The 27,429-nt window shown below is 40.9% G+C and overlaps 1 protein-coding gene across 3 annotated transcripts; it reads left to right on the plus strand.

Annotated features, from left to right (window-relative positions):
- Positions 1-26,965, plus strand: rasgrp3 (RAS guanyl releasing protein 3 (calcium and DAG-regulated)). 3 transcript variants are annotated; one of them, XM_041049146.1, is made up of 18 exons: positions 10,812-10,826; positions 13,126-13,278; positions 14,536-14,673; positions 15,368-15,470; positions 16,199-16,261; positions 16,685-16,816; positions 17,177-17,324; positions 18,284-18,457; positions 19,773-19,889; positions 20,602-20,880; positions 21,789-21,869; positions 22,112-22,225; positions 22,342-22,457; positions 22,577-22,724; positions 23,006-23,042; positions 23,452-23,601; positions 24,356-24,732; positions 25,325-26,965. In XM_041049146.1, the coding sequence occupies exons 3-18, from the start codon at positions 14,604-14,606 to the stop codon at positions 25,331-25,333; spliced, it is 2,118 nt and encodes a 705-aa protein (XP_040905080.1). In that variant the 5' UTR covers positions 10,812-10,826; positions 13,126-13,278; positions 14,536-14,603; the 3' UTR covers positions 25,334-26,965. The 3 variants fall into 3 exon arrangements, with proteins under 3 accessions (XP_040905078.1, XP_040905079.1, XP_040905080.1); XM_041049144.1 differs by lacking the exons at positions 10,812-10,826; positions 13,126-13,278 and adding an exon at positions 1-267; XM_041049145.1 differs by lacking the exons at positions 10,812-10,826; positions 13,126-13,278 and adding an exon at positions 4,987-5,103.
- The last annotated feature ends 464 nt before the right edge of the window (positions 26,966-27,429 follow it).

Here is a 27,429-nt window from a genome sequence, read left to right on the forward strand (position 1 = left end):
CAGCAGTGGTGTATCTGGCTGAGACAGACAAAGGGCTTCAGAAAGAAAGAGGGGCCATCTAAACAAAATGTTGGGAAATATTTCGATCCGGCGCTGAAGACTGGACAAGCTATGCCTGGTTTAGCAGCAGTCTTGTGGATCCAGGTGGACTCGGGTTTTGATGTGGATTTGAAAAGACAAAAAGGTGGATCTATACACGAGCATGTTTAAAAGGTGGGTCCACGTGGGCTGCTAGTAGACCTCAGCAGACTGGAAGTCTCCGATGAGGTAAGCTGCACTGTGTTTGAATGGAACAGTAGCATTCAAAATCCATTGCTCTCATCCATCATCAGCACCTGCACTGCTCTGTAAGCCTTCCTGATATCTGCTGGAATATGAACTGAAAATGGAGTGTCCATTCGAATGGACGGTGTGTTTATTGTCAGACATTGGCAACACACTGTTGTTTCTTCCTGTTAGAAAACATGAGGGAGATTTGGCCTTACTGATTCAGTGTCACTGCTAAACTAGTCTGTGTTATAGAAGCTGCGCGCTTCTATAACACAGAAGCACACCTTCTACGAAACCATGGAAAATTTAGAGACAATTCAATCACCTGTGAGTTTCAATGTTGATCATATCTAGGGAGCTGAAAATGTACTTTACTGTGTGTTTTAATTCCAAATGATTCAAGGTCCGTCTTTATGGTTTAACACGTGTAGAACTTGGCTTTTCTCACTTTGGTTTGGTATTCTGCACTGACACAGTTTGTTGGACTGATGGATTCAATTTGAATTCAAACAAAATGTTTTTTAATCACCAAACGTCTTTAATGCGTTTGTCTCGGTTTTACAGGTTTAAATGTGGACAGCTTTTGTAGAACATAGAAAAAAAGTACCTCTCTTCCAACACAATCCACTGGAGCCGCGCAACCGACACATGCAACATCGAATTAGCATAATTACTTCATTGGTTGTCACCTGAGAAACAGCCCAGAATAGACTGGTGGTAATCTGACTCTGCACCCTATGAATTTATCAACCAAATTCCCTTTATTCATAATAACAACTACCTGCTGCGGTTTGTCCAGAGCGCAGCCACCTGTGGTCTAAGAAATAAATCCCTCACAGGCTGCTGCAGGGCCGCTGTAGCTAGGCTTCCATCCAAATGTAGTGCAAATCTTAACTGAATTAAAAGAAAATCAGTAAAAAATTTTAGGAACCAGTACACTGGATGAAGTATATGGAGGTCACGGTGCTGGGTGTGTGGTGTGTCACGTCGCTTCATGAAGGAGATCAAAGCTCATGTCCTGTTACAGAGCTGCAACTAACATTTACCAAAATTTCATCGTACATTGTTGCACTCAACAATCTTTTCCCAACCATGACAGCACATTAGATACTGTAGCAGTAGAGTTTTAAAAAAAATTTAACGCTGAACATAACCTAGAGCTTTGCAGAATTGCCCAAAAATCAACAATATTTTTGGTAAATAGCAATTTTTAAACCATGACCAAGATCTTTTCCTAAGCTTAACCCAGTACTCTGAGCTACCTAAAAACCTAAAGTAGTTGTGTGTTGGGGAAAAAGATCTGGCTCTTTATCTGCTCCTGGTGCTCATTCTTACTGTTTCCACATTGCCATTTTATACAATTATTAAACAATTATTAAAAATGAATGGAAATGATGAGTAAATGTGTGAAGAATTCACTGTTGTATTAATTATACATTATACACTGTTGTTGTTATTATAAACAGCACAAACGATTTTTCAATAATGGCAGCAACAATAATGCAGGGATAAAGACAGAGAGCCAACACCTCCCATAACTCCCATAACTGGTCTCTAAGGAGCAGACCATCATCACACCACCATCGATAAAGACTTTCCTGCTTGGTTTTATAATCAGTTACCGGCTTCTTTAGTTAAATATTTCAGCAGAAAATAAAAACTATGTTTATATTTTAGATTTTTCAGTGTGGAAAAAGTCTTTAGATTGTTAAAAACAGGCAGTCCTCTCACCCCATCCTTCGGTAATGAGGTGTTTTTTTCCTTTTCTTTTTTTTTTTTTTTTTTTGGTTTTGTTTTGCATCCTAGTGTTCTGGAGTGTTCTGTTAAAAACAAGTGTCCTCAGATGAAGAGGCAGTAATTGTACATCAGTACATCAGCCCGTGGATCAGTGCTCTTTCAGAGTGTTGAGTGAGTGTAGAATACATTTAAATCTATGGAGCCCAAACAAAAGTGGAACACACAGGTTTGTTTTTATTTTATTTTTTTTTATAATTTACTGCCTGCACATGAGTGTCCTGTGTGTGCATCTTTATCTTTGTGAGATGCAAACATACAACAAAGCGTCCTGACCTTGCAGAATGTCAAGTAACTTTCGAAAAGAGAGTCAAAAGGGTAGAGTACACACTGCTCTGTCATTGATTGTGCACAGGAAGTTGTGTCGCAGGATCATTCGAACTCTAACACAATGTTAAAAGACACATCTTACCTAAAAGAGTGATAATACACTCAAAATCATTCACATTACGACATCGTTCCACTGCATCAGACCACCCTACTTGTTTCCTCACTGCGACTGATTTACTGCTCTGGGTGTGATGATCCAAAATAGCGATCCACACAAGCTGAAACTAAACCCTGGCTTTAATCCAGTGCTTCTCATACTTTTCCATGGCTGTTCTGTGTTTTCAGTGCTCTTCATTGTTTGTGTTTTGAACAGTGACAGCTGAATGAAAGCTGAGACATGTGCCTTTACAGTCAAAAAAGTCTTTGAAGTATTCACAGTGCCTTCATACAGCCTGCTTTATGCATATTGCAGGTTATATGATGCCTTGCCCCTCAAAACTCTGCCCCTCAAATCTCTCACAGGATTTATATCTTATATGAAAAGAGGCTCCAGAAATGTATTTTGTTAGAAAGTATTAAACTGTATACCATGTGCTGGTAGCAGTGCCTTGAGCTTTGCCAGCTTTGCTAAGTCATGTCCAGAGAGACAACATATCAACTTATACTGCAACTAAAAATTATTGTCATTAACGAATAATGTGTCTCTTTTTTTTGGGGGGGGGGGGGGGGGGTTCGGATTTTTTGTTGAGCTTATAAAATGACAGAAAACAGACTTTTTCCCACATCGGTTCTTTCTGTCCTTCTGAATCATAAAGAGATTCAGTTTAAAACAGAGAAAAGCAGAAAATCTCCAAATCATCTCAAAAGCTACGACCAGGACACTTTTGCTTGATAAATGATTTCATTAAATAACTGTCAAGACTGTTGTCGATTCATTTTCTGTCGTTAGACTTATCGATTCATTTTCTAATAGATCCACCTCTCTTATGTATGCATTTATAGACATTTGAACCCATCCCATTTGGATGAAATATGTTCAGAAATGACTCATAATCTCCATCCTGCAAGGAGAAAAGGGCTGTAGTTAACTGGATTTTTTTTTTTTTAAACATAGCAGTGTACCAAGACCCTGGAAACAGAGAAAACTGAAATTATTTTTTCATTAATGGGACATGTGAGGGAGCTGTTCACCATGGTCAGTAGACTTCATCCAGTAGTTGAGGAGATAGTTCAGTGGTGACCAAAGAGATCCTGTAGACCTACATTGATGTTCACATTGTCTATAAAAATGAATTTGCCTTATAGAGATGAAACTGTTCTCAAAGTGAAGTGGCTGGTCTGGTGTTTTTATTTCTAGGAACACAGAATTTGGCTTTGTCTTACCTCCAATGATTCAGATGCCTTTTTTTTTTTTTTGAGGATGATCAAATGTAAAACTGCTGCAAAAAGCCAGATTAAAAGATGAAGGAGAACACAGGAGTTAAATAGAAACTGTACGTCATTTCATACAGTGTCACTTCATTGCTTGTCTTGTTTACAGCTAATGAGGGACAGCAGGTGGGAGTCACCAAACTCTGACTATGGCTGTGGAGGCTGTGTTCTTACTGATGAAACAGGACATATGAGTGGCTGTGAATACACTCTCTCTCTCTCTCTCACACACACACACACACACACACAGTAAGGTCATCTTAAGCCGTCCTGCCAGCTGTCTGAACCCAAGGTCGCTGTAACATCTGTCTGCAGCAGTAGTCTACAGCCCAGCCTGTCTAGGCAGCTCTGAACATCACGTTCATTCCTCACTCCTGACCTGATCAGTGTGTCTGCTTTCACTCGCACTCCCTCTGAGAGCGATGCTCAAAGTTTTAGACTGTCTTCCTAACAAAAAAATTCCACCTGAAATGCAGAAATGCAATACAGCTAAAGTCAGATGTCTTATTATAAGATGATGATTTAAGATGAGAAAAAAAAAATCCAGTCATTATCAAACTTGCTCACGAATAATGTTGGATAATTGCATGAAAATAGTGGATCCACGTTCCTGTTCCTAACAGGAACTGATTTCTCTCATATAGGGAGAATGAAAACTCATTTCCAGATTGTTCTTCTGCCCCCAAGTGTCCAGACCTTTAAATATTTTAACAGGTAAAACAAAAAGGGCGTAACAACGTAGTCTGCATGATAGCATGGTGTCTAAAATGCTGTGCGCAGCTTCTCTAATAGTGTGGGTTACGACTTGTGGGTGTGTGGGGGTTCATTGAAATGTATAAAGTGACCTTTGACACATGAATTAACACTGATCTAAACGATTAATGTATTAAGTTATAGTTAAGTTAAAGAAAATACTGATTGGGTCATCAGTTTTACTTTAATCAGATATTTCTATCATTCAATTTGTGTTGTTCTTTTGTTCCTCCTCTCCAAGTGTCCAAGTTAGGATTGAAACACGTGTGTGTGTGTGTGTGTGTGTGTGTGTGTGTGTGTGTGTGTGTGTGTGTGTGTGTGTGTGTGTGTGTGTGTGTGTGCTTGTGTGTGTGTGGGTCACATGGCAGAACTGGCAGGACTGCTGCTGCTCTAGGCGGCTGTGTTTACCAACAAGAAGAGGAGGAGAAGGAGGAGGAGGAGGTCATAGCGTAGTATGCTCTCCACCATGGGAGTCTCTGCTTGACAGCCAGTAGCAGCCTGCAGCATTCAACAGCAGTTCCACTACTTATCTCACTGAGAGGACTGATATTTAACATGGATCGCTGCTGACATGCTGTACAGGGGGTAAGGGATCTGACTTGTTTGTTAAGTACAGGTTGTGTAGTTTGTATGACATTTATATTTGCCAGTTTCTAGAGGTCGGTTGCTGCCTTATGGAAAGTCATTTATTTTTCTGCTGTGGCTTCATTTAGTGTAATTAAAGCTAGTGTTGAGTCCGTGTGGGGCAGTGATGCAGTCTGTGTGTGGTACGAAGTACAGGTCATCAACATTATATTACAGTTGTGTCTCTGACTGTTAAACTTAATGTGAGTCAGGACTTTTAAGAACAGTGTAGTGAACCTGTGTGCAGGTGTATGTCTTTGCATTTGTGGATGTGCATCTGTGTGTGTGTGTGTGTGTGTGTACCTACGAGCAGTGTATGGCACTGGACTATGCATAAGCGCACAATGACGCATCAGCAAACCAGAGGCGCAGACACAGTTGACCCATTGTGGAGTCAGAAAAGCACAAGTCATGCTAAAGGGCACAGCTGACTGTAACATGCACGTCCGAGCTGTGAAATCAAAAGGAAGAGGAACGTAAGAACTCTATCGTTAGTGTGTGTATCCTGTAGCAACTGACATATAATGCATTAATGTTCGCCACACCGTGAGAGCAGCGTGATGTCTGCACAGAGAACGTCAAAGGGAAGACTTTGAAAGTTTCAGAATGGCCCGTTTGTTGTCTGTGATGTGTGTCTACGTCACACGGTCCGTAGCATTAAGAGCCCTCGCTTGTAATGTGCAGATTTTATGTCCTTACTCTGTCATTTTACTTTTTACCACTGCATTTGTTTGACGTTTGATTTATACTTTGACCTAAGCGGTGGCCTGCTTCTAAATCGCATTCACTTCAGAGGCTGTTATGTCACAGCCAAGACAAGTCAAAGTCTGTTCCGATCAGGGAGCAAGAAAAAGAACTCAGCTTTGTTGATAACTCAAGAAATTTTACTTGATTGAAATATGTGATGGAAACAAGCAATCACTGCTGATGTAGTCTGTTATGAAATATTGTGTGGCTCGGGGGGGGGCTTTCTGAATTTCTGTGTGGGTTTCCTCTTTGGGCTCTGGTTTCCTCCCACACATGAAAACCATGGAGACTGTAAATTACCCCTGGGTGTGACTGCGGGTGTGAATATGTTTGTGTTAGTCTTGTGATAGACTGGTTAGAGTGCACCTAACAGAATGAAGAGAGAGAGAGAGGGAGAGAGGGAGAGAGAGTGTGAAATTTGGTTAAATAATGTAACTGAGCTCTCTACAAACAAATGCTGTGAGGAGGCCAGGGTCCAGCATCGTGGGAGAGTGCAGCCACTCACAAAGAGAACTTTCTGGATTTTATGTCTCCTCAGAAAAGAAGAGGCCAACAGGTCAAATCTACTGCTTTAGGATGGAAATGGTTTAGTAATTAACATGTCCACACCAAATGTAACGGAAAATCCAGTTGTTATTTTTCTGTAAGTTTGCCTAATACGGGTGCAAGAGTAAAGGACAGAGGACCACCAAAATCAGTGTCCTGATTGTCCTCTGGGACAACGGCAAGTAGAAGTCATGATCTGAAATAACACGCCAAGGCAAATCCTACATTTCAAGGTTTTATGTTTTGTTGTCCTCTTGTTTACAGTGAGGGACAATGCTGACTGATCATTTTTTGTTTTCTTGAACAATGACTTGCGGAGGATGTTTTCATCGCCTCTGATGGTTACCGATGTCAATCTGTAGAGTGTAGGTCAACGAACAGATGTATCTGACAAGTGCGGACAAGAAGCTGTAGCCTCTTATGACCCTGCTCAAAAAAAAAAAAAAACCAGCAGTTGTAGAAAAGGATGGATGGAAAATCTATTTGGACATGTCTCTCTATGCTGCTGGAGACATGGTCCAATAGTATGCCATACTCACATTCACATGACAAACGAAGCCAAGCCTGTGAGCTACTTCAGGCAGCCCTTGAGTCCGCTGCTACGCTCACATGACACACTCCTTTCACTGCAACACATATCTAATACACCCTTTGAGTCATGGTGATGTACCGTCAGTACTCTGCTCATTCTATAGCTGCAAGGCTATGGACACCACTCACCCTGAAGCTAGGCCAGTGCTTACTTACGACATTTCAAAGCTCCAGCATTCACCTATATTCTGAGTTTAGCCCAATACAACAACCTATCCCATGTGATTTGGCTGAGTGAACTCTTATTTCTGGGGGTCATGCTAATTATAGTACCTTTAAACAAGGTCACATGCCAAAAAAAAGGCCAAAACCCTGACTTTGGCTATTCATTTACAGACCAGTGTGCTCCTATTCATGTCACATGGCTAAACAAGGATTACAAAATGATGTAAACAGTAGCTTCTCCATGGCAATGTCGCCATAGAAACAAATCCCCTTAAAAACATCCAGCAAGGCCTGTCATTAACATAACGTTTGTTCTTACACTTGTAGTGTGTTTGATACTGTTTGGCATTTTTCTTTTCTTTTTCTTGCGTAAGGCATCATTGAGTATATTGAATTGCGCTCTATGAATAAAATTGATGTAAAATGTATTTTAACTAGGGAAGAAGTAAAAACAGACCCACTTGATATGACATATGACACTGTCAGTGTCACCCTACTTCTTATGTCCTTGGCCAGTTAGAAGGTGCCTTTTTATATTTATCATCATAGCCGCCTCACTGCAATATTTATATACTGTATTTTCAGAGAATATTCTACAAAATCCTCCAGCTACACTCTGGTGTACAATGAGCAGTTAATAAAAAATAGATCATCTGTATTAACAACCATGTAATTGCTCACTGATACAATACTATGGACCTTTAGTCAGTAATACAGTGAACCGATTGATTGTTGAGATGGAATCTGCCACAATTTCCAACAGAGTTTGTACCACTGTAATAACTGTATTTCTAATTACACTGCAACAGGTCTAGCTTGCTGTAACCATTCCTACATTCCAAAGTTTATCTGAAGCTAATATGAGGCTCCAACAATCTGCATGAGACAAATCAGGTGAATATCTTCCAAAGTTTCAGTCTTCTGAGTACAAAATTCCCTCTTTGTGTTATTGACCCTTCTGTGCAGCTCAGCAACTAAGACTGCTGAAGCCTCGTATTAACTTTAGATAACCTGTGGATTTTTCTTCTCTTTTTTTTGTTTTTTTTTGCACAGAATGAGGACTGTGGATTTTGTCCTCTGTTCGTTACTTGCATTGAAAATTCTTTAAGGCTCTTTTCATGGCCAATATGAACATGACATGCCCATACAAATTCCCTCGCAGTTTATACAGGCACCCAACTACTATTAAAAGATAGACCTCAAAAACTGTGAACCTATCCTTTAATACGTTCATATTAAGTTGTCTAAATTGAATTGTTTTTCTACTGTGTCTTTAATGTTCTTGAAGCATTATGCAGCAAAACACATATATAAATCTATAGAATGGCATATATGTATCAAGTTATATTTCTGCCATAGTAGTACAGTGGAGTCTTGCATCTTGAACCCATGTACACTTCTGCGTGTTTCTGGTTGAAAGAGATGTTTGTGAGCTACAGAGCAGCCCCTGAAAGAAGCACATTGCATTTTTTTTCTTCCTTCTTTCTTTTTGCATCGCCTCTGATCCATAAAAAAAAAAGACTGAGCTGTATTATGACATAATATTTTGCATTGCCATTGGTATGTAGTAGCCTGCTGCTGCTGCTGCTGCTTGTTATGATCACAGGACTGGCGGACAGCTGAACCGGAGCACAGTCAACATAGCTCTCTCAGAGACTGCTGCTCAGGCTGGTTGACACATCGTGACCATAGCCATGGACAGAGCTTTGGTCATTGCTGTTGCTGTGACACGGTGGCTGGCTATAGACATGGTTGTGCTTTGGTTGTCATGACCATGTCTCTCTCATACCAGACAGAAGCACCATGGATGCAAATCCAGTGTGGCTTAAATAGGCTTTCTCTGCTGATGTTGGATGGAGCAGTTTAGTGTAGTCACAGCACAGCAACTTTAGCCATATCCACAGCATTAACTGACCAACACATTAACTGCCCCTGTGGGTTGGTGGAATGCCAAAAAATATTGCATGGAAACGCAAAAACATGAACATGAACATACGGGTATCAAACGTTTTACATCAACTTAGTATATATTATGTATAGCACATGTTGTATAGCTATCATCATTACTTAATTTCCTTCCGGGGGTCAAGTCTTATCTTATATGTCTTGGCCATTCGGGTGATGGCAGAGAGGGGTCAGCCGATGGTCACCTGGTGGTGCAATTGGAAATTTCAATGCCATTTAACATTCTTCAGTTGAAGCCAAACATTCTAGAACTGTAATTTGTCATAGTTAGAGTTGTAGGATGTTACAGTTCCAACAGTCTAGGAGCCTGAGTGAGGTCAAAGGAACACGTCAACATGTCCCCTCAGGAGGAGGCAGAGTTTGGAGACTTGGGGGGGGGGAAGCCTCACTCATTTCTCTGGCAGAGGTCTCTAAAGGTAGTTAAGAAGCTCTTCAGTGGCAAGACGCCAGGTGTGGGTGAGCTTCTTGTTGAGATGCTGAAGGCTTTGGACAATGCTGGGTTGCCTTGGCTGTCTTGCCTCTTCAACGTTGCATGGACAAATACATTTAGCTAATAATACATGTGCTGGACTAACACTTTAAATGTAGGACAGTAACTTGTAGTGGAGCATTTTTACTGAGTTGTACTGCTCTAAGGATCAAAGGATCTGAATAGTTCTTCCACAACGGCTTGAATAAATACAGAGAGGGATCATTCACAAGCGTGTGATTGTGCAACAGAGACTGCTTTATTTGCTGGGAGGATCAACAAGTTGCCCTGTAAAGTATGTCAGCAGCAGTCCTTTTGCCTTCTATTTTGGTTAGCCAGCTGAATGCTGATACAATATGATGTGATTGGCTGAAGCTGAGAAAATGACAGGGTGGAGCTTTAACAAGACAAAGGTCACAGTTCGTGTAACTGAAAACTGCAGTAGCCAGTGACTGATGATCAGATTTTACAACGACAAAGTCACGTTGTAATGGGTTTGCTGACACAGATGAAAGGACTTATGTGTGATTATGTAATGTGTAATGTGAAAGGGGTTGCTTATAGTGACAAACCCACAGAGAATGGCTACAAACTTTGTAGTCATAGTTTGTTTGATGAAGCAATTTTAGCATCTTCCAGCCTCAGCACGTTAGAAACTAGCTGGTGAACATACTGGGTAATACTATGAAACAGAAAAACTGAAAGCTGTTTCAGGGTGTTCGGTCTCGTGTCCTGCTCTACATAGTTAGAAATGACGTGTGAGAGAATGTGTTTATACAAAGATTAAAACAGACAATGCTTTAACAAAAGTTAGTTTGATTGTGTTGTGTTTGATGTTGAGGAGGAGCATTGTGTGGGACGTCTTTCTTTTCCCTGAATTTGCGAGATTAATTAGACCCTGTTTAATTTAAACACACTACTGAAGTGGGTTCACAGTGAACAATCTATGAGAAAGGATGGTATGTACACCACATGAATTTTGTCATTTTGTTTTTATCAGTGTCCACCCACAGACTAATCTTTAGGCAAAACTTTTGCAACTAGTTTGCTGTCCATTATAACAGACCAGCTGGATTGTTCAAGGTGAAACAGCACTTTCTCAGAACCAGACAGATCGGTGTCGGCGTCACCCATGTAAGACAGTTGAGACATTACTACGCAGATGCATGCCTGTCAACTCCAGCTGTACCGCGTCTCACTTGTGAGAAGGCCTTTTGTAACAAGTCATCTACACTTCTCATCACACCCACGTAAATATAACCCATAATCAGCCACGAGTTGAGGAGGAGGAAAGTTCAAAACCGTTCTTAATTTGATGTTGTTAAATCTGCCACTAGCTTCGCTGGGGAGGGTTCTGAGGAAGGTAATCATTCTCCCCGTATACGCCACCCTCGGTGTGTGGCGTATACAGGGAATGGTAATACATAATACAGTGTATGTTTTTTTCAGTATCTATGGGCTAGAGCTTACCTGTCTCCAAGAAGGGCAGTGCTGTCTTCAGCTGTTCATCCAATGAAGTTCTGTCTTTCTCTCTTTATTAGAGGTGAAACAAGCTCTTCTGATTGATGGAACTGCTCTGATTGAAGGATAAAGGGAGAAACTGTCTCAAGCATCCATGGACTGCTCCAAATTCTTGACTTTCTAATTAGTTTTTTATGTTTTTGCCATTTCATGAACACGATAACTGCAACTGTAGAAAGTAATTCACTATCACTATTTATATTTTAAGACGCTGGTGAACGACTCAGGGTTCTGAGCTAAGTATGTTGTTATACACAAGAAGAAAACAAGGGTCGGAGGTCACCATTCCTCACTTTTGACAGAAGTGGCGCAAGATTTTACATAAACACAAAGGAGAAGATTCTGAAATTAAGCACGTAGACTGAGTGTTAAAAATTAACCTGGTGTCTCTCAACCTTTCTTTTTGTGATCTTTTAGTTATTTGAATAAAGACATCTGACATGTTTACATTCAATATCTGCAAGAGACCCTAAAGGCATAAAAGGAACCAACATTAAAATGTCTGTGAAGATTCTCAGTCATCCAGGTCATGATTATCAACCAAGTGTGGTTGAATCAAGGACAACAGGACTTGGTTGTAGACGTTGAAGACGGCTGAAGACGTTTCGCCTATCATCCAAGAGGCTTCTTCAGTTCTGACTGACTGGTGGGAAGCCCCAGGCATCACCCTCTGTGAGATTGTTATCAAGGCTATAGATGTCACTTGGTTAGTTAGTGCTCCTGACTTGTTGTTGGAGTCTCATAAGACCAAGCGTAAAATAGAGAAAGTAAACAAATTAGAGAAATCATCCCTTAACAGAAGAGGAGGTCTACGACACCACTTATCCCCCACCTATACAATGCTGTCCTTTCATCCCTCCCCGGGGGATTCACCAAACATTCACACTTGGCCTCATGTGACTCCAAAAATCTCAAACAACTGTCGTTTACACTTGGCCTCAGATGACTCCAATGACTCTAATGACTGTGGTCACAACAGCGAGGATCTCTAATGAATCAAGTGATATCAGTGGCCTTTTCTGCAGACTTAACAGAGGGTAAATACCCGGGACTTCCCACCAGTCAGTCAGAATTGAAGAAACTTCTTCAATGAGAGGTTTCTTCAAGTATCTACAACCAAGTCCAGCTGTCCTTAATTCAACCCTTCTTGGACAAGCAATACTAAAAAAAAAAAAAAAAAAAAATTAGAGAAAAGTAAAGAAATTGTATATTAGAACTGTGTTTTTCTTTTTCTCTCCTATTAATTATCTCATGGGTTGGGCCCCCGAACCATAAGCAAACCTGCATTCTGGGAACGAAGCAATCTGTTGGGATGATATGGTACTATCAGCTCTTTGAGATATGAAGGAGCCTGGCCATTGAGGGCCTTATATGTAAGGAGCAGGATTTTAAAATCAATTCTGGATTTTACAGGAAGCCAATGAAGAGAAGTTAGTACAGGAGTAATATGATCTCTCTTGCTAATTCCAGTCAGTACTCTCGCTGCAGCATTTTGGATCAGCTGGATGCTTTTTAGAGAGTTAAATGGACATCCTGATAATAGGGAATTACAGTAGTCCAGCCTAGAAGTAACAAAAGCATGGACTAATTTTTCAGCATCACTCTGCAACAGAATGTTCCTAATCTTACTGATATTGCGCAGGTGAAAGAAGGCGGTCCTAGAGACTTGTTTTATATGTGAGTTAAAGGACAAATCCTGATCAAAAATAACTCCAAGGTTCCTCACAGTTGTACTGGAGGCTAAATTAATGCAACAAATTGACCCACGACATAATGTACAAATATAATAATGCAATAAGAAACATTTAGCAAACAAATATGTTCCCTAACTTGTGATAGTTCTCTCAAATAGATTTGTTATTAATACTCACCATGTGTTGCAGTTGTAGTTGTGTTCATTATTCTTCAGACAGGAGGGAAATTGTGCAGGACAGTCTCCAGGGATGAACACCTTCCTGACTGTTTGCTTTCCAATACAGATTCACACCCTATGACCTGCTGACCACCTCAGCTCCTGTCTGTCTGTTGGCTGTTTCCATTGGTCTGTGGGAACTTCTACTACTACCTGTGTCCCATGGTTTAATGCTGCTGGACAGTAAAGATGAAGACTTGATTTCCTCTCTACAGTTCCTGTGAGAGAGTATGGAATAGCCACAGCCTATTTACCCAATGCTAATTTCCATTCCCAATTATTGTGCCGCTGGAATGCCAGTGAGTCATTTGGGATCTGATAGCAAAATTGTCTTATTTTTTTGAATTAGCAGTAAAACGTTCTGAGAAAAGATGCATCTTTTTAGTAGAGAAGCATGTTAAGGCTGTCTAACATCCACTTTCCCTTGTGCTGTCTTGTAGAATACAACTTTTTCCTTGTAGAGAAATGTGATAATGCAACCTACCATTTTACATTAAATATATTTTCTGAGTTTTGTTTTTTCAAGAGAAATCTTAATAAATCTTTTTGTTTTAGAGAATCTTTACTCAAGTTCAAGAATCTTAATTTAAGAGTCAGTGGAAAACAGATGGTTATCCTTTGTCTCATCCAATAAATCTGATCTACTGACCACCTCAGCACCCATCTGAAAGCTATCTCCGTTAGTCTGTGGGAACTAGATTCAAATGATATATTATTACCATTCACATCCCATGATTTAACACTGTGGGACAATAAAGATGGAGGATTTGATTTCCCCATAGTTTCTCAAGTAAGGAGTCACAAAAGGCCCCACTCTCAGGGATCTGTTAATTATTGTAAAATTGTTTGTCTCCATTCATGGCCTTACTGTCACACAGAAAACCAGTCCCAACAACCCATTCCCCCAAAACATTACAATTAAACTACTATCTTGACCATGTGTGGATTTCCTATAGTCTAAATAAAAAATGGTCACACATGCACATTACACACACACATCTCACACACGGGTGTCCTTCAGCTCCTCTGAGCTTTTTAGCCTCTTTTGTCCCATTGTTTTGGTTTTATGGCTTATAGCTTCAACGAATAGCCCATCATGTGGCTCAGACAAGAAAGGCCCATCTGTGTTTGGATTTTTAGCTTTGGTTGTGTAATGTTAAATTGTATTAAAAATGTCAAGTCATCCCCATAGAAATGTCTTTGTTGCTAGTATCACTATTATTGTTGGGGTTAATGAATATCCCTGCACGTGTACAAATGTCTCTGTGGTTTGTTAAAACATTACTGTCATGGGTAAAAATGTCATCACCAAGTGTATAACATTCAACCTGATGATACAAACTGCAGCATTTAGGATACAAATGGCTTTTCATGGGTGGAAATGTCCTTGTTGTGCATAGAAATGTCAGACCACTTGTTTTATCCCATGAAATGCACTCTTGCTCTGACTGATGACTGTCTCTGTTCTGCTTCCAAGAAAATCCTGAGTGGTCCACAGCCGTGAACAGGAAGTGCTGTCCTCTGACCTTCCTCCAGCTTGGCACTATGGGATCATCCACATTGGGAAAGGCAGCGTCTCTGGATTCTCTCTTAAATGAATGCATTCAAGCATTTGGTGAGTACCACATGGCCAAAAAGAACGAGAGAGTATGCAGCCTTCATCAGTGTCAGTGAACATTTTTCTGTTTTAAGCGTTAAAAGAAAACTAGGGATTATTTCAGCTTTTGTTTTTATTTCATTGGTTCATTGCCATTTGTTCAATTAATCTGAATTGAGTATCAGTGTACTCAACAAAGGAAATGCTGTGAAGGCAAACACCATCACTTCAAATAAGTCAAATGGGGCAAGAAACACAGGACAGACAATCATGCACATATTGAACCAATTTCCTGTCAAAATTCTTTGGAGACAACGCAGGCTAGAGTAAATGTTACTGAAACTGTTCTTTGTAAACATCCATCTCAGTTTAGAAGCAAACTTTGTAGTTCAGCTTTGACCCACCATACTTGCCATAGTTGTGCCCAGTCACATGTAATAGGGGATCATTAATGACAAAGTGGTAGCTGACATAATTAAACTATTTGCTTGCGAGTATGTGTGTGTGTGTTTGGACAACATTGGAGCTCTATGGCACAAAACAAAAACACACAATAAATCAGACAATACTTGTTCCGTAGGATCAATGTGCTGATAGTTTGGGGCTTTTGTAAGATTTATTAACAATATAAAAAAAAAAAAAAAAAAAGAATTTCATCAGACTTATCCTTTATGATGAGTCAGGAAATAACATGTTGGCTTCTCTTCAACAGATGACAATGGGGAGCTGCAGGCCAACCTGCTTCCTCGGAGCTTACTGCTCATGCATCGCTGGTATGTTACGTCCTCAGAGCTGGCAGGAAAACTACTCATGATATATCCCATCTGGCAGAACACTCCGGGAACTACAATGGTTACACAACAGCACACGTTAAAATACTACAGGCTATTGTTTTTCAGCTGGTTAAAGACTTGATTCAACTCACTGTAGACTGATGCCTTAAAGGAAATCCAACCTACATCTTTTATTTTCTTAATGGAATTTCTAATCACTCCCTTTCAGTGATGATAGAGTTGCCTCTTGCTGTGGAAAGCTGAGTATGTCACGGTAAAATGAGCAGTATTGATCCTGTCCTGAATGAATGCCCTTGGTGTTATTCAATTTGCAGCAACAGCTTTTTCTCCTTCAACAAACACTATGAACTCACAGTTCAGTCGATGTGAAACATACCCCCATAAAGCCTCAAACCAAAACAAAAGGAGATGGCACAGGATTCCTTGGAGTATGATGGTGGTGGTGGAGTAAAGCCCACCTGGAGGAAGGTCACGCCTCCCAGCTGAATCACCCAGAATCCTGGAGTCATGGTGGTGATGGGGAATTGATGTGTTACACAATAGGTCTTAAAGAGAGACTCACAGGATGAATGTGACATTTAAAGAACAGCTGTCAAGAACCAAGGAGAGATCAACTGTGGTGATGACAGAAATTTTAAATTTTAATGGAATTAATTATTGTCTTAATGTGCTGATTTATGATGCATTGCAGTGTAATTGTTTATCAGATGTTGTAAAAAAAAAAAAAAAAGGCCTTAACTCAACCCCACGTACCGTGACTGCAAAGGCGACAGCTGCCAGAGGACCAGACTGAAGATATGTTATTTAATGAGGTAAGGTCCTTGATATGCATTCATCCATCCCAACACTGTAAAACTTTTCACACTGGGATATTTGGCATCTGAAAAAAAAAACCTTAACAAAAAGAAAAAGAAGAAAAGCCAAGGCTAACTTCACACTTGAAAGGTTTCACACTTGAAAATCAGAGGCCACAGTTAGTCTTCACTCTCACAAAGGCTCGCAACATACCACAATTTCAAGTTGTGAAATTTAAATGGGAAACAAGCTGTAGGGAACTTCACACACCACAACCACCACAATACAGGTCACGAGGTCATTACAAGGTCATTGTCTGGTTGAATGGAAAAAAAATCTGAAATGTTTTTATTCTCTGGCTTCACTTTCATTATATCACAATCTTTTCAGAGTCAAAATGTTTGCTGCAAAAAATTGTAAACGTGAACGTGTGTGTTCAGGTACTGGATCGTGACGTTCCCCGCAGAGTTCAACCTGGACCTGGGTCTGATCAGGATAACAGAAGAGTTCAGAGATGTGGCTGCTCAGCTCGGCTGTGAGGAGCAATTCAAACTCATAGACATCTCCACCATGTAAGTTATCAAATGCATGCAGATACAACTGTAGAAACTAATGACAGGATCATTATTGGCGAGTATACTGGTTTATATATAGATATTAATGGTGCCAAGAATTAAACATTGGTCCTCATCCAAAAATCAATGTAATCCCAATTCCAATTTTAACCTTGAACAAAAATCCTGATCCTAAAGTATCTAAATGATGAATGATCGTGAATGAGAGGTAAAACATAAGCACATTTTTTCTTGATTTGCAGCTACAAAATAAGTTAAATGACCATACTTGTGATTTAGCTGTTTGTCTACGGTTAAAACTCATAGCATTGTGACACATTACTTGTGCTGTTTGTTTATAAATTGCTCTCCTTATAGCCCATCATACGACTGGATGCGTAAGCTGACCCAGAGGAAGAAGCAGGCTAAGAAAGGCAAGGCCTCGCTGCTGTTTGACCATCTGGAGCCCATGGAGCTGGCTGAACACCTCACCTTCCTAGAGTTCAAGTCTATCCGGAGGATATCGGTACGTCTGCAAACAGCTATGCTTTCCAATAATTGTCGGAAAAAAACGAAAGTCTTGGCTGCATGTGAATGTCTGCACAGGGTCCGCACAGACACTCGTGGACTTGCAGGCAGATGATGGACTTTACACTAACATATAGCTCAAAGAAATGTTGTGCACAGCCTATGCATAGGCTAATATAAGGAACAAATGGTCCTAAAGGTTATAGAACAATGATGAGACTAATACATGTTGATGTATCAGCATATTCAATATTATATATATATATATAAAGTATCTCTATTTATATGTAATATGTTCCTTTGATTGATAAATATTATAAGTCATATTTTAGTATGAAGCCTTGTTTTCATCTGCTCCAGTTCCCCCTATTCAAGTTACTGAAACTACAAACTCAACACTTCCTGTAACACTTCCTTTCACATTAAAAATTCTCTAGCGTTTCAGGTAACACAACCCTTCATCTCTTAACAGGGCTTTTATTATGAACAGACTACAGGTGGCTGAGACATTAACACACATTCATAACATCAGTCTCTCAAAACAGGACAAAAATGCTTTAGATGAGTAACCAGAGCAAGAAAGTGTTGAAAATAACTCAATTATACTGATGAATTTAGATGAAATTAACATCTACTGTTCCCAAAATTTAAATGAAAATTTAATTAATTCCCTCAGTCCATTTTGAATCTTCCACTTCCCTCAAGCACCACTGTCAGGTCAAAACAGCAGCTTTGTATAGAAAATATTTCAAAATCCAACACAGCCATGAAATCCAAAAAACGTTGCCTTCTACTTTGGAAGGCTTTATCTATATCATTGCCCTCAAAACATGACTTCTATACACCATTAAGAGTAGTGTATTAAAGTCAGATTATTGTTAGCAGGACTTAATGACCATATAAACACCTATAGATTAGACTGTAAATTGACATCTGAATATTGCCTTTTGTCCCCAGTTCACCGATTACCAGAGCTACGTGATCCATGGCTGCCTGGTAGACAACCCGACTCTGGAGCGCTCCATCGCGTTGTTCAACGGAGTCTCGCAGTGGGTCCAGCTCATGGTGCTGAGCAAGCTAACACCTCAAACCCGTGCAGAGGTCATCACCAAATACATCCATGTGGCTCAAGTAAGACATGGACGAGGCACTCTCATGCAATGCATGTCCATCTTCAGTGTTTTCAAGGAGGACCTCAGATGGCTAGCATTCTTCCACTGTTAAGCTAACTATGGCCCAGCCCCATATTCAGTGTACAGACACAAGAGTATTGATCTCTTGGCAAGAAAAAAACATACTTAACCATGTGTTGCTACAGCAGCTGAGAAGGTTTTGATCTTACAGAGCAGCAACACCTGTCACAGTCACTGTCTTTCTGACCCAAAGTCCTGATCCATTCTGTGCTGAGCATCCCCCTGGTGCTGAGTATGATCCCACATTGTTCCCTCATGTTTTATATTTTGTGTAATATCTGTGAATAAACACATATGTTTTTGAGCAGGTTGCCTCTATGCTGCTGTTGTAGTGTAGTTTGTGCACTCCATAGTTCACTTGCTCAGGATGCTTTGCTTTAGGGAACATGAACATTGTTTTAATATAGTTTGATGCTGTATTGGGCAGTTGGTTTACTCAGAGCATCAGAAATGGATTGAGCTTCATATAACAGATACTAATCCATCAAAAAGCTGAATGTACTAAGTTATAGAAGACATACTCAGGTCTTTTACTGTACCAAACAGTTGAGAAACATAAGAAATATCTAAGTAATGTATTTAAAATTTTACTTTAGTAAAAGTTCAAAATATAAAGTAAAGTATGATGGGAATTGGTGACTCTAAATTGTCCATAGGTGTGAATGTGAGTATGAATTGTTGTTTGTCTCTATATGTCAGGCCTGTGACAGACTGGAGACCCGTTCATAGGTGTACCCTACCTCTTGCCCAAGGTCAGCTGTGATTGGCTCCAGCCCGTCTGTGACCCTTAAGAGGATAAGTGGTATAGAAAATGGATGTATAGATAACAGTACATAAATATCATTAGCAGAATGTACTAGGACAATGGCCTCAGGGCTGTAACAGCTAGTAACCATGAACGGGCCATTTAGATCTTTCATCTCTCCAGCTGGAATCTTTTCTAACAGCCGGCACAAAATGTGTTTGATTGGACCAGCAGTAAAGAAGGAAAAGTGAACATTTCAATGTATTGTGGGTTGTATACCCAGGAACACACAGGGAGAGGACCCAAATGCAGATACACAAGGCTCTCTGATGAATGACAAAAATCATTTAATAACAAAAGTGACTGGCATACATAGTCTCAAAAAACATACACTTGAAGGTAACACAGAGCTTTAAATTGAACCAAAAAAAAAAAAGCACAGAGGTAAATCCAAGGCTGATCATAACACAGTGTCACTCTCTGTCTCTTTCTTTCTTTCTTTCTTCAGAAACTTCTGCAGCTGCAGAACTTCAACACTCTGATGGCGGTGGTGGGGGGACTGAGCCACAGCTCTATATCTCGACTCAAGGAGACTCAGTCGTATCTGGCTCCAGAAGTTGTGAAGGTGAGGCAATACCATACGTTTACTGCACTTTCATGTATATTCACACATGCGTTCCTACAGTGTAAGAATGCATCACCGGGTAATAGTGCAGAGCTGGAGCCTCCTTCATCATCATTATTACCTGCCACTAAAGCCTTGGATGAGGCTAAAACTTCATTGTGAAGCAGTAGCAGTTCACTCCTGCCTCTCTGTGTGTGTGTGTGTGTGTGCTTGTCTCTCTCGCTCTAGACTCAAGTGACAAATATGTGGATTAAGTACGTGATTTAAAAAACACAATCACAAACAGCAGTGATGCTATTTCTAATAAAGATAGTGGGAGGGCAGGTTTGACAGCCTCTGAAGGGGAGGGATGAGAATGGGAAAAGGATGTGTGTGGGAGTGGGGACTGTGGGGTGATGTTGAGCGAGTATCTTGATGGCATCAGCTGGAAGGAAGGCCCGGCTGCTGCACACACACAAAAAAAATGAACTCACTTGACATTATGATGCATAAAACTGCCAATCAGATTTATTTACTTATTAACCTGAAGGTGCCTGAAGGTTGTTCCAGACTGTTCCAGACCAATTTAACCTCTGCAGGTAACACTGCAGGTCTGGTGGTTCACAGTATCAAAAGCCGCATGCAGTGTTCATAAACTGCTTTACCTTTACCTTTACCTTTAATTTGTGTTTCGGCATCACACTTATCCAAATCCTCCACTCCCTGCTTTCAGATCTGGAGTGAGATGACAGAGCTGGTGTCCTCCAGCAACAACTACTCCTGCTACCGAAAGGCCTTCAGCGAGTGCCAGGGCTTTAAAATCCCCATCCTGGGTGTGCACCTCAAGGACCTCATTGCAGTGCACGTGGTCTTTCCCGACTGGGTTGACAACAGTAATAAGGTGAACCTGGTGAAGATGAATCAGCTCTATATGACCTTCAATGAGCTGGTGTCGTTACAGAGTGCAGCGGCACAGGTGGAGCCCAACATGGACCTCATCTACCTGCTCACGGTGAGGGATTACCAATGTGCCTACCTAGGTACTGAAGTCTACAAAACAGATAAAGGAATCATCAGCACTCAGGGTCAAAGTATGGAGAAAAAACTCTTTATTTATACTTGTGACACCCTAAAACTCAGCTAATGTTCATCATTAGGACTGTGGGTGTGGTTTGATTGACCGTGGTGTGCCATGGTCAATCAAAGGGGACTTGGGTCACCTAGACTCCACTCTTAAAACACCCAAAACACCCAATCAAAAGAGCTCAAGAAATACCTCCATACAGCTCAATGAGTTTTGACAAGTCAACTATATGCTAGAGGGGTTCTCAGAGCCTGCCTGCAGTTTCCCCTTAAGGATTCTTTTCATCACAAAAGGTAACACTTGTTGGATATAATCTGTTGATCTCACTGAGCATTATTAACAGTTGAAATTTCAAACTGAGAGCTGTAACATGTTGAAACAGCTAAAAGGCAAATGAGGAACTGCCAAAGTCGGATGTAGAAATAAAGAAGAGAGGAGGCCCCCAGTTTAGCTAAACTGAGAACAAATTTAAGAGGGGTCCAACACTATAGACCAGCCCCAGTGTAAAGCTGTACTTGAGACAGAATTGTGAAGTTAGTTTCAGTTCTAAACATTGTTCAGAAGTCTGACTCTAACTTCTCAGAGCTATTTTTCCTCCAAAATTTTGCTGAGAAACTGCAGGTTGAAAACTGCTCTATGATTTGTGTTCTGTGGATTGCACTTATTTAATGGCGAAGGAGCACCGTATCTCTTTCATACAAAAGAGAAAATCAAAACATATCAGGTGCTTTATCACAAAATATTCAATAATCTTTTAAATAAAAGTTTACTGTGCCATTGCCAACTGAAAAACGGATTTTGGAACTAATTCTATCCATAATCTTTGTGTTCTTCAGCTTTCTTTAGACCTTTATTACACAGAAGATGAGATTTATGAGCTGTCATTGTTAAGGGAACCACGTAACCCCAAATCACTGGTAAGTTTCAGCTGGGATGGTTTGCCCAGTTTCCACAAACTTGACATTTATGCTAAAAGGTGTTCATCAGCCAAAGACCCTGTTGTGCTGTATCATAAAACTTCTCTTTCCCAACATGCAGGTATTTTACCTGTTGTGTCTTTTAGTGCTAGGAAACTATTTGTAGTGTTGGGCATCTGTGCTTGTGGTGGAACAGACAATTTGTCCATCTAAGTCCTATGTATATCTATCACTCTTCATAGCCTACCTCTCCAACGACTCCCAGCAAGCCCCTAGCCCCGTTGGACTGGGCCTCCGGTGTCACCACCAAACCAGACCCCTGTGTAGTCAATAAACACATCAGGAAGGTGGTAGATGTAAGTAGACAACATTACACAACAGATTACAGAGAAACAACTGCTGGTGTTAAACATCTTGCAGTGTGTATGAAATATCATTGGAGTCATCTGTGTCTTGTCTTGGCTTTTGGAAGTCTGTGTTCAGGAATTATGACCATGACCACGATGGCTACATTTCTCAAGAGGACTTTGAAAGCATTGCCGCTAACTTTCCCTTCCTGGACTCCTTCTGCGTTTTGGACAAAGATCAGTGAGTGTGGGAAATGTTTTTAACAGATATTCAAATAATTATCTACAGTGTATTAGAACAGTGGTTTGTCTGATGGGCCTTCTTTCCTTTATCTCCCTTCCTCTCTGTCTTTCTCTCAGAGATGGATTGATCAGTAAAGATGAAATGATTGCATATTTCCTTCGGGCTAACCCACTGCTCCAGTGTAAGATGGGACCGGGATTCATCCACAACTTCCAGGAGATGACGTACCTGAAGCCCACCTTCTGTGAACACTGTGCTGGATTTGTGTGTATCTCTAACATCCTGTCACTGTCGCAGTTTCCGCCTCCTTCATTTTCCTGCTAGCACTGAAAATCCACAGTGTAGTGTAATGACTGCAATGACTGTGGGCAGAGCGAGACACCGTCCTTAATATAGGACAGGATTACAGGACATGTTGTGGAGGACTGTGTCCTGTGTGTGACCCAGTCATGTTTGTTTTTAAAATATGTTTATGTTGCTCTTCTTCATTATCTAATGCTACTTTCTGTATTTTCCTTACCCCACCCCAATCTTTGGACATGCAGCTCTGGGGAATCATCAAACAGGGCTACAAGTGCAAAGGTATGGTTTCATTGGAGTCTTCTCTGAAGGCCATTCAAATATTAAGAAAACAAACATTAATATTTAACATTTACCTTTAACATTGCCTAATTATTTGTGTTTCTTATGGTTTTCAACCAAGAAAAGGCTCAGTTAGCTACTTACAAATCCTGAAAAGCATATTTGTTCCTTCCTTCTCATCGAAAACCATGCAAATAAAATGAATCCTGTGTCATTTAACTGCTGTGGACACAGGATGTCTCCTACCTCACCCAAAATCTTCTTCTTGTATGTGTATATGTTAAACTGAGACATAAAGTGGGAGCAGAGGAACTTTCCTTCTTTGGCAGATGAATGTGAGAATGAACTCTGCAGTATGTGTGCCTGGAGCACTTGAATCTAACCTGTGGTGTCTCTACTCACTTTGCAGACTGTGGCGTTAACTGTCACAAACAGTGTCGGGAGCTGCTGGTTCTGGCCTGTAGGAAGCTTATCCGCTCCGGCTCTGTGGGCAGCGTTTCCCCTGCGAGACTGACCCACAGCTCACTGCCCAGCAGCCCTGCAGTGCCCACCTGTAAAGGTCATTTTCACTCACAGTTGCTAAACAAGCCACCGTATGTCAGCCATTCATTGGTAACGTTCAAAGATTTGCTCACAGTCTTTATTTTATTTTTCACATTCTGAGCTCATGAGTTCTGTATTATTGAATATTGGTTATCCACCTACCAACATCAGCCTTTTATTAATATAAAAGGAACTGCACTCAGGGTCTGTATGCAGATCTACCACTGCATCAGTTTAAAAAAAAAAAAAAAAAAAAAGCTGTGAGGTCTGTTAAACTTCCTCAAGGGACCGAACCGTCTGTAGTTGAATTGCATTATGGGCAATGTAGGCATTGGGTTTTGACAAGAAGGCGGAATGCATGGAATTAAAAAAAGATGATATCTCAGATTCTGTTGTATCAATTTGTTAATGTTAATGTAATTAACATTATAATTAACGTTAAATATTCTTTGCCAGTGTTTTCTTAAGTTACAGTGCTTTGAGCTCTTTCAGCCACTGTAGAAAGGCAGCTCTTACTCAACTTCTTTTACACCCAGTTGCATTCACTGTCACCCAGACAGAACCTGTCTCAGGGTAGTTTTCTTTTGTGCACCTTTGTATTTCATTCAATTAATATTTACTTACACAAGATGTTTTTTATGTACGACAGCTTTGCTCTTAATTAAACCATATACATATAAATATTAGTTAGTTCTAATCTTCTGTGTGTGTGTGTGTGTGTGTGTGTGTGTGTGTGTGTGTGTGTGTGTGTGTGTGTGTCCCTCCCTCAGATGAGGATGAGGTCTTTGAGTTCCCAGCCGTCACATCAGCAGGTCCGGCCCTGGACACTCAGTCCATCACCCTGATGACCGGCTCAGCCCAGAGAATCTCTGTGCGCCTGCAGAGGGCCACCACCAGTCAGGCCACCCAGACCGAGCCCCTGTGGCCTGAACACAGCTGGGGTGCTGCAGATGGCGGCTCCCATACCTTCCCCAAAATGAAATACAGGACTCACAGGAAGACGTCGAAAAATAAAGGTTTTGCCTTTTGGGAAAATCAGAGTGACGGGCAGCACCAGGGGGTTTCGTCACGGTGCAGCTTGGAGTCTCGGGAGAAGTCAGGCCTCTCAGGAGAGCTCGCACAGAACGGGATTACACTCAGAGGGGAGGTAGTGGAATAGACTGCTTTTTTATTTATCAATCTATTGTATTTAATAATGATGATGTGTGGTGAAATAAAGGTGGTGGAGGTGGAATCAGTTACTTGAGAGTATAAGTCCAGTCTTGACATGGGCAAACGAAGCTTTGGCAAAACAATTGTAACTCAAGGTCCACTTACTATCAGTTTCATTCATCAATGAATGGTGCTGTCAGACTAAAAACAAGCCATCTCCATGGAAACTGAGACAACACCATTCATTGATGAGGACTGTGAGGTCCTATTTGGTCAAACTGCTACAAACACCGCCTCTATGAGGCCTCCTGGTGGGCAGACAGAAATCAACATGCATGGGGGGGTGCTTTGGTGGGAATATGTTTTTTCAGGTGCCTGTAAGACATGGCATAAGATCCAGGAAGTTCAGTTTGTGTCCACTGATTATTCTGACACAGGATATTTTACAGTTCTCATTTAATCTTTTAAAGAACTTGGAAGGCTCTGCTCTTTTCAGACCGAGCCATTCGCCAGTCGGAGCGCCGCCTTAGTTTTGATGCTTTTAAATAGTGAGCAGATGTCTAATTTTCTCTCCTGTCCCCTTCCAGGACAGCTGACTTAGTGAGGGCCAGTCCCGAGGGTCCAGAAAGCCCCTGGCAGCAGGGACCAGGAAGCTCTTTTCTCTGGGGGAGGTGCTGGGCTGCCTGAGGTCCACCTTTAGTGACCTGAAGTTATCATGTCCTCTCTAGAATTGAGTACAGACAGAGCTACATGTGCACACTGCTGCAGCTGAGCGAGAGGCGCTTCAGTGGATACTGGACTAACAGTTACTGAGAATCACATGGAACGACGAACGAAGTCCATCCCAGGATCTCCTAAGATGTAACTTAGGCGCGGGTTTTGGCCCAGGATGGACTTAAAAATCAGCACTTGAAAAAGTGAAAAGAAGAAGATTTTAAACTTCACAGACGTGTGGAACGGGCTGAGTTTAGTGGATCATTGCTGGCCAGTTACTTTACAACTAGAAGAGCTAGGTTTAAAATCCAGCTTGGGTACGGTGTGACCAAGGAACGGAACACAAACTGTACTCCTGATTGAACTGAGGAAAGCAATGAGCAAGTTCTCAGTGGTTACTCTCCAAGTTGGAATGATTAGAAAAAAAACACTATGTACGTCAGAGGGTGTGAAGATGTTTGTATATGGAGCTGCAAATAAAGGGAAAGCCAAACTGAAAGTGAATGTTAAGGGCATCTAACTACAGTCGGACAGGACTCTGGTGAAGGACTATTCTGCAAAGGATGTGTTAGAAGGACAAATATGAATTTAACACTTCATTTTTTGTGTTAAATAACTGAATGTATTTTATTTTTAATTTTCCACATCATTATGAAATCAAAACCCAAGTGTGTAAGTGTCAACCTCCTCCTGCAGCACAGCCCATTCCTTAAAACTGGCTAGCTAGCCCACGAGGAACTGTTTTATTGTGAAAGACCATGTCAGCCGTGGTTATCGTTAGCTTGTGCCAGCAGCAGCAGCTCATCCACGGTCGCACCACCGAGCTGTGACTGAAGAGGTGATGATCTGTCCATCCCCCCTCACCTCCACCAGAAGACTAATGATTGTGCATATATGCTGCCCTCTGCTGGACAACACTGACACACACTACACCTCCTCCATTTTACAATTATTAAAGACAAGATAATTCAAAGTCATTTAACAAGTGTTTTTTTCATTATGGCACAGTAAATGCATACATATATGTATATGTCTGCTAATGCTTTTAAAAAAATGTTTCATACAATATTACTTAAATGTTGAGCAATTATAAATCCTGTCCAAAGCCCAAGAAGAATGAAACCAGTTGATTTAAAAAAGAGAAATGTTTGACTAATTGGACTATAATGAAAGATCCATATTAAAGAACCAGCTGCAACAAAAGCCAGTCCATAATTAGTGAGATTCCAGTCTTTTATTTTTTCGACATGGATAGTGGGGCTGGGCGATTAATTGAAATTCTATTACGATTTCGATTTTGGCTTCCCACGATTAATGAAAAACAGATAATTGACATAAAATGATCATTGTGCCGTATGCCTTGCTCCCGTGTTGCACTTATTATGTCCTGTGACGTAAAGGTAGAAGCTCACACTACCTTTTACTACAACACAAACAGTAGTGTAGCCCAATCAACACTGTTAGCAACCCAGGGTTCAAGAAATTGGTGACTACTTTGGAAAAGCGTTACACACTGCCATCGTTGCACTGCCTGCACTTTGAGAAAGTTGTTCATACAACAGAATATTTTGCCGCTACAACGGACTTGTGGTCAAGCCTCACGCTACATTTTATTGACTTCAACCTGAAGACAAAGTGTCTTTCCCGAAGACCACACGGGGCCAAACATTTCCGATGGCCTGAGGCAAGTGATGGCTGCGTGGGATTTAAAGGAGGAGAACCTCGTCTGTATTACCACAGACAATGCCTCAGACGTAAGACTGGCGGCTGAAATCAGTGGCTGGACGAGGCTGCAGTACAGGCTCCACTTGACCATAGGTGAGTAGGTTCTCTTTCTCCTGATTGTGTAATGAATTAATAATTAATAACAAAAAAATGTAATGAAGATAGGCTATTACATGTGAGCTTCTCTGTCATCCCTCCACACACACAGTCAAATTACAGTCAAATCTTTCTACTTCACAGCTATGATAAATTG

The sequence above is a fragment of the Toxotes jaculatrix genome, chromosome 11 (genome assembly GCF_017976425.1).
Source record: "Toxotes jaculatrix isolate fToxJac2 chromosome 11, fToxJac2.pri, whole genome shotgun sequence".
NCBI classification, from domain to species: Eukaryota; Metazoa; Chordata; class Actinopteri; family Toxotidae; genus Toxotes; species Toxotes jaculatrix.

Coding starts and splice junctions, on each gene's coding strand:
- rasgrp3 (XM_041049144.1), top strand. CDS start 14,604: ATGGGATCATCCACATTGGGAAAGGCAGCGTCTCTGGATTCTCTCTTA. Junction 17,325..18,283: donor AGTCTATCCGGAGGATATCG/GTACGTCTGCAA, acceptor TTTTGTCCCCAG/TTCACCGATTACCAGAGCTA. Junction 23,602..24,355: donor TGCAGTGCCCACCTGTAAAG/GTCATTTTCACT, acceptor TCCCTCCCTCAG/ATGAGGATGAGGTCTTTGAG.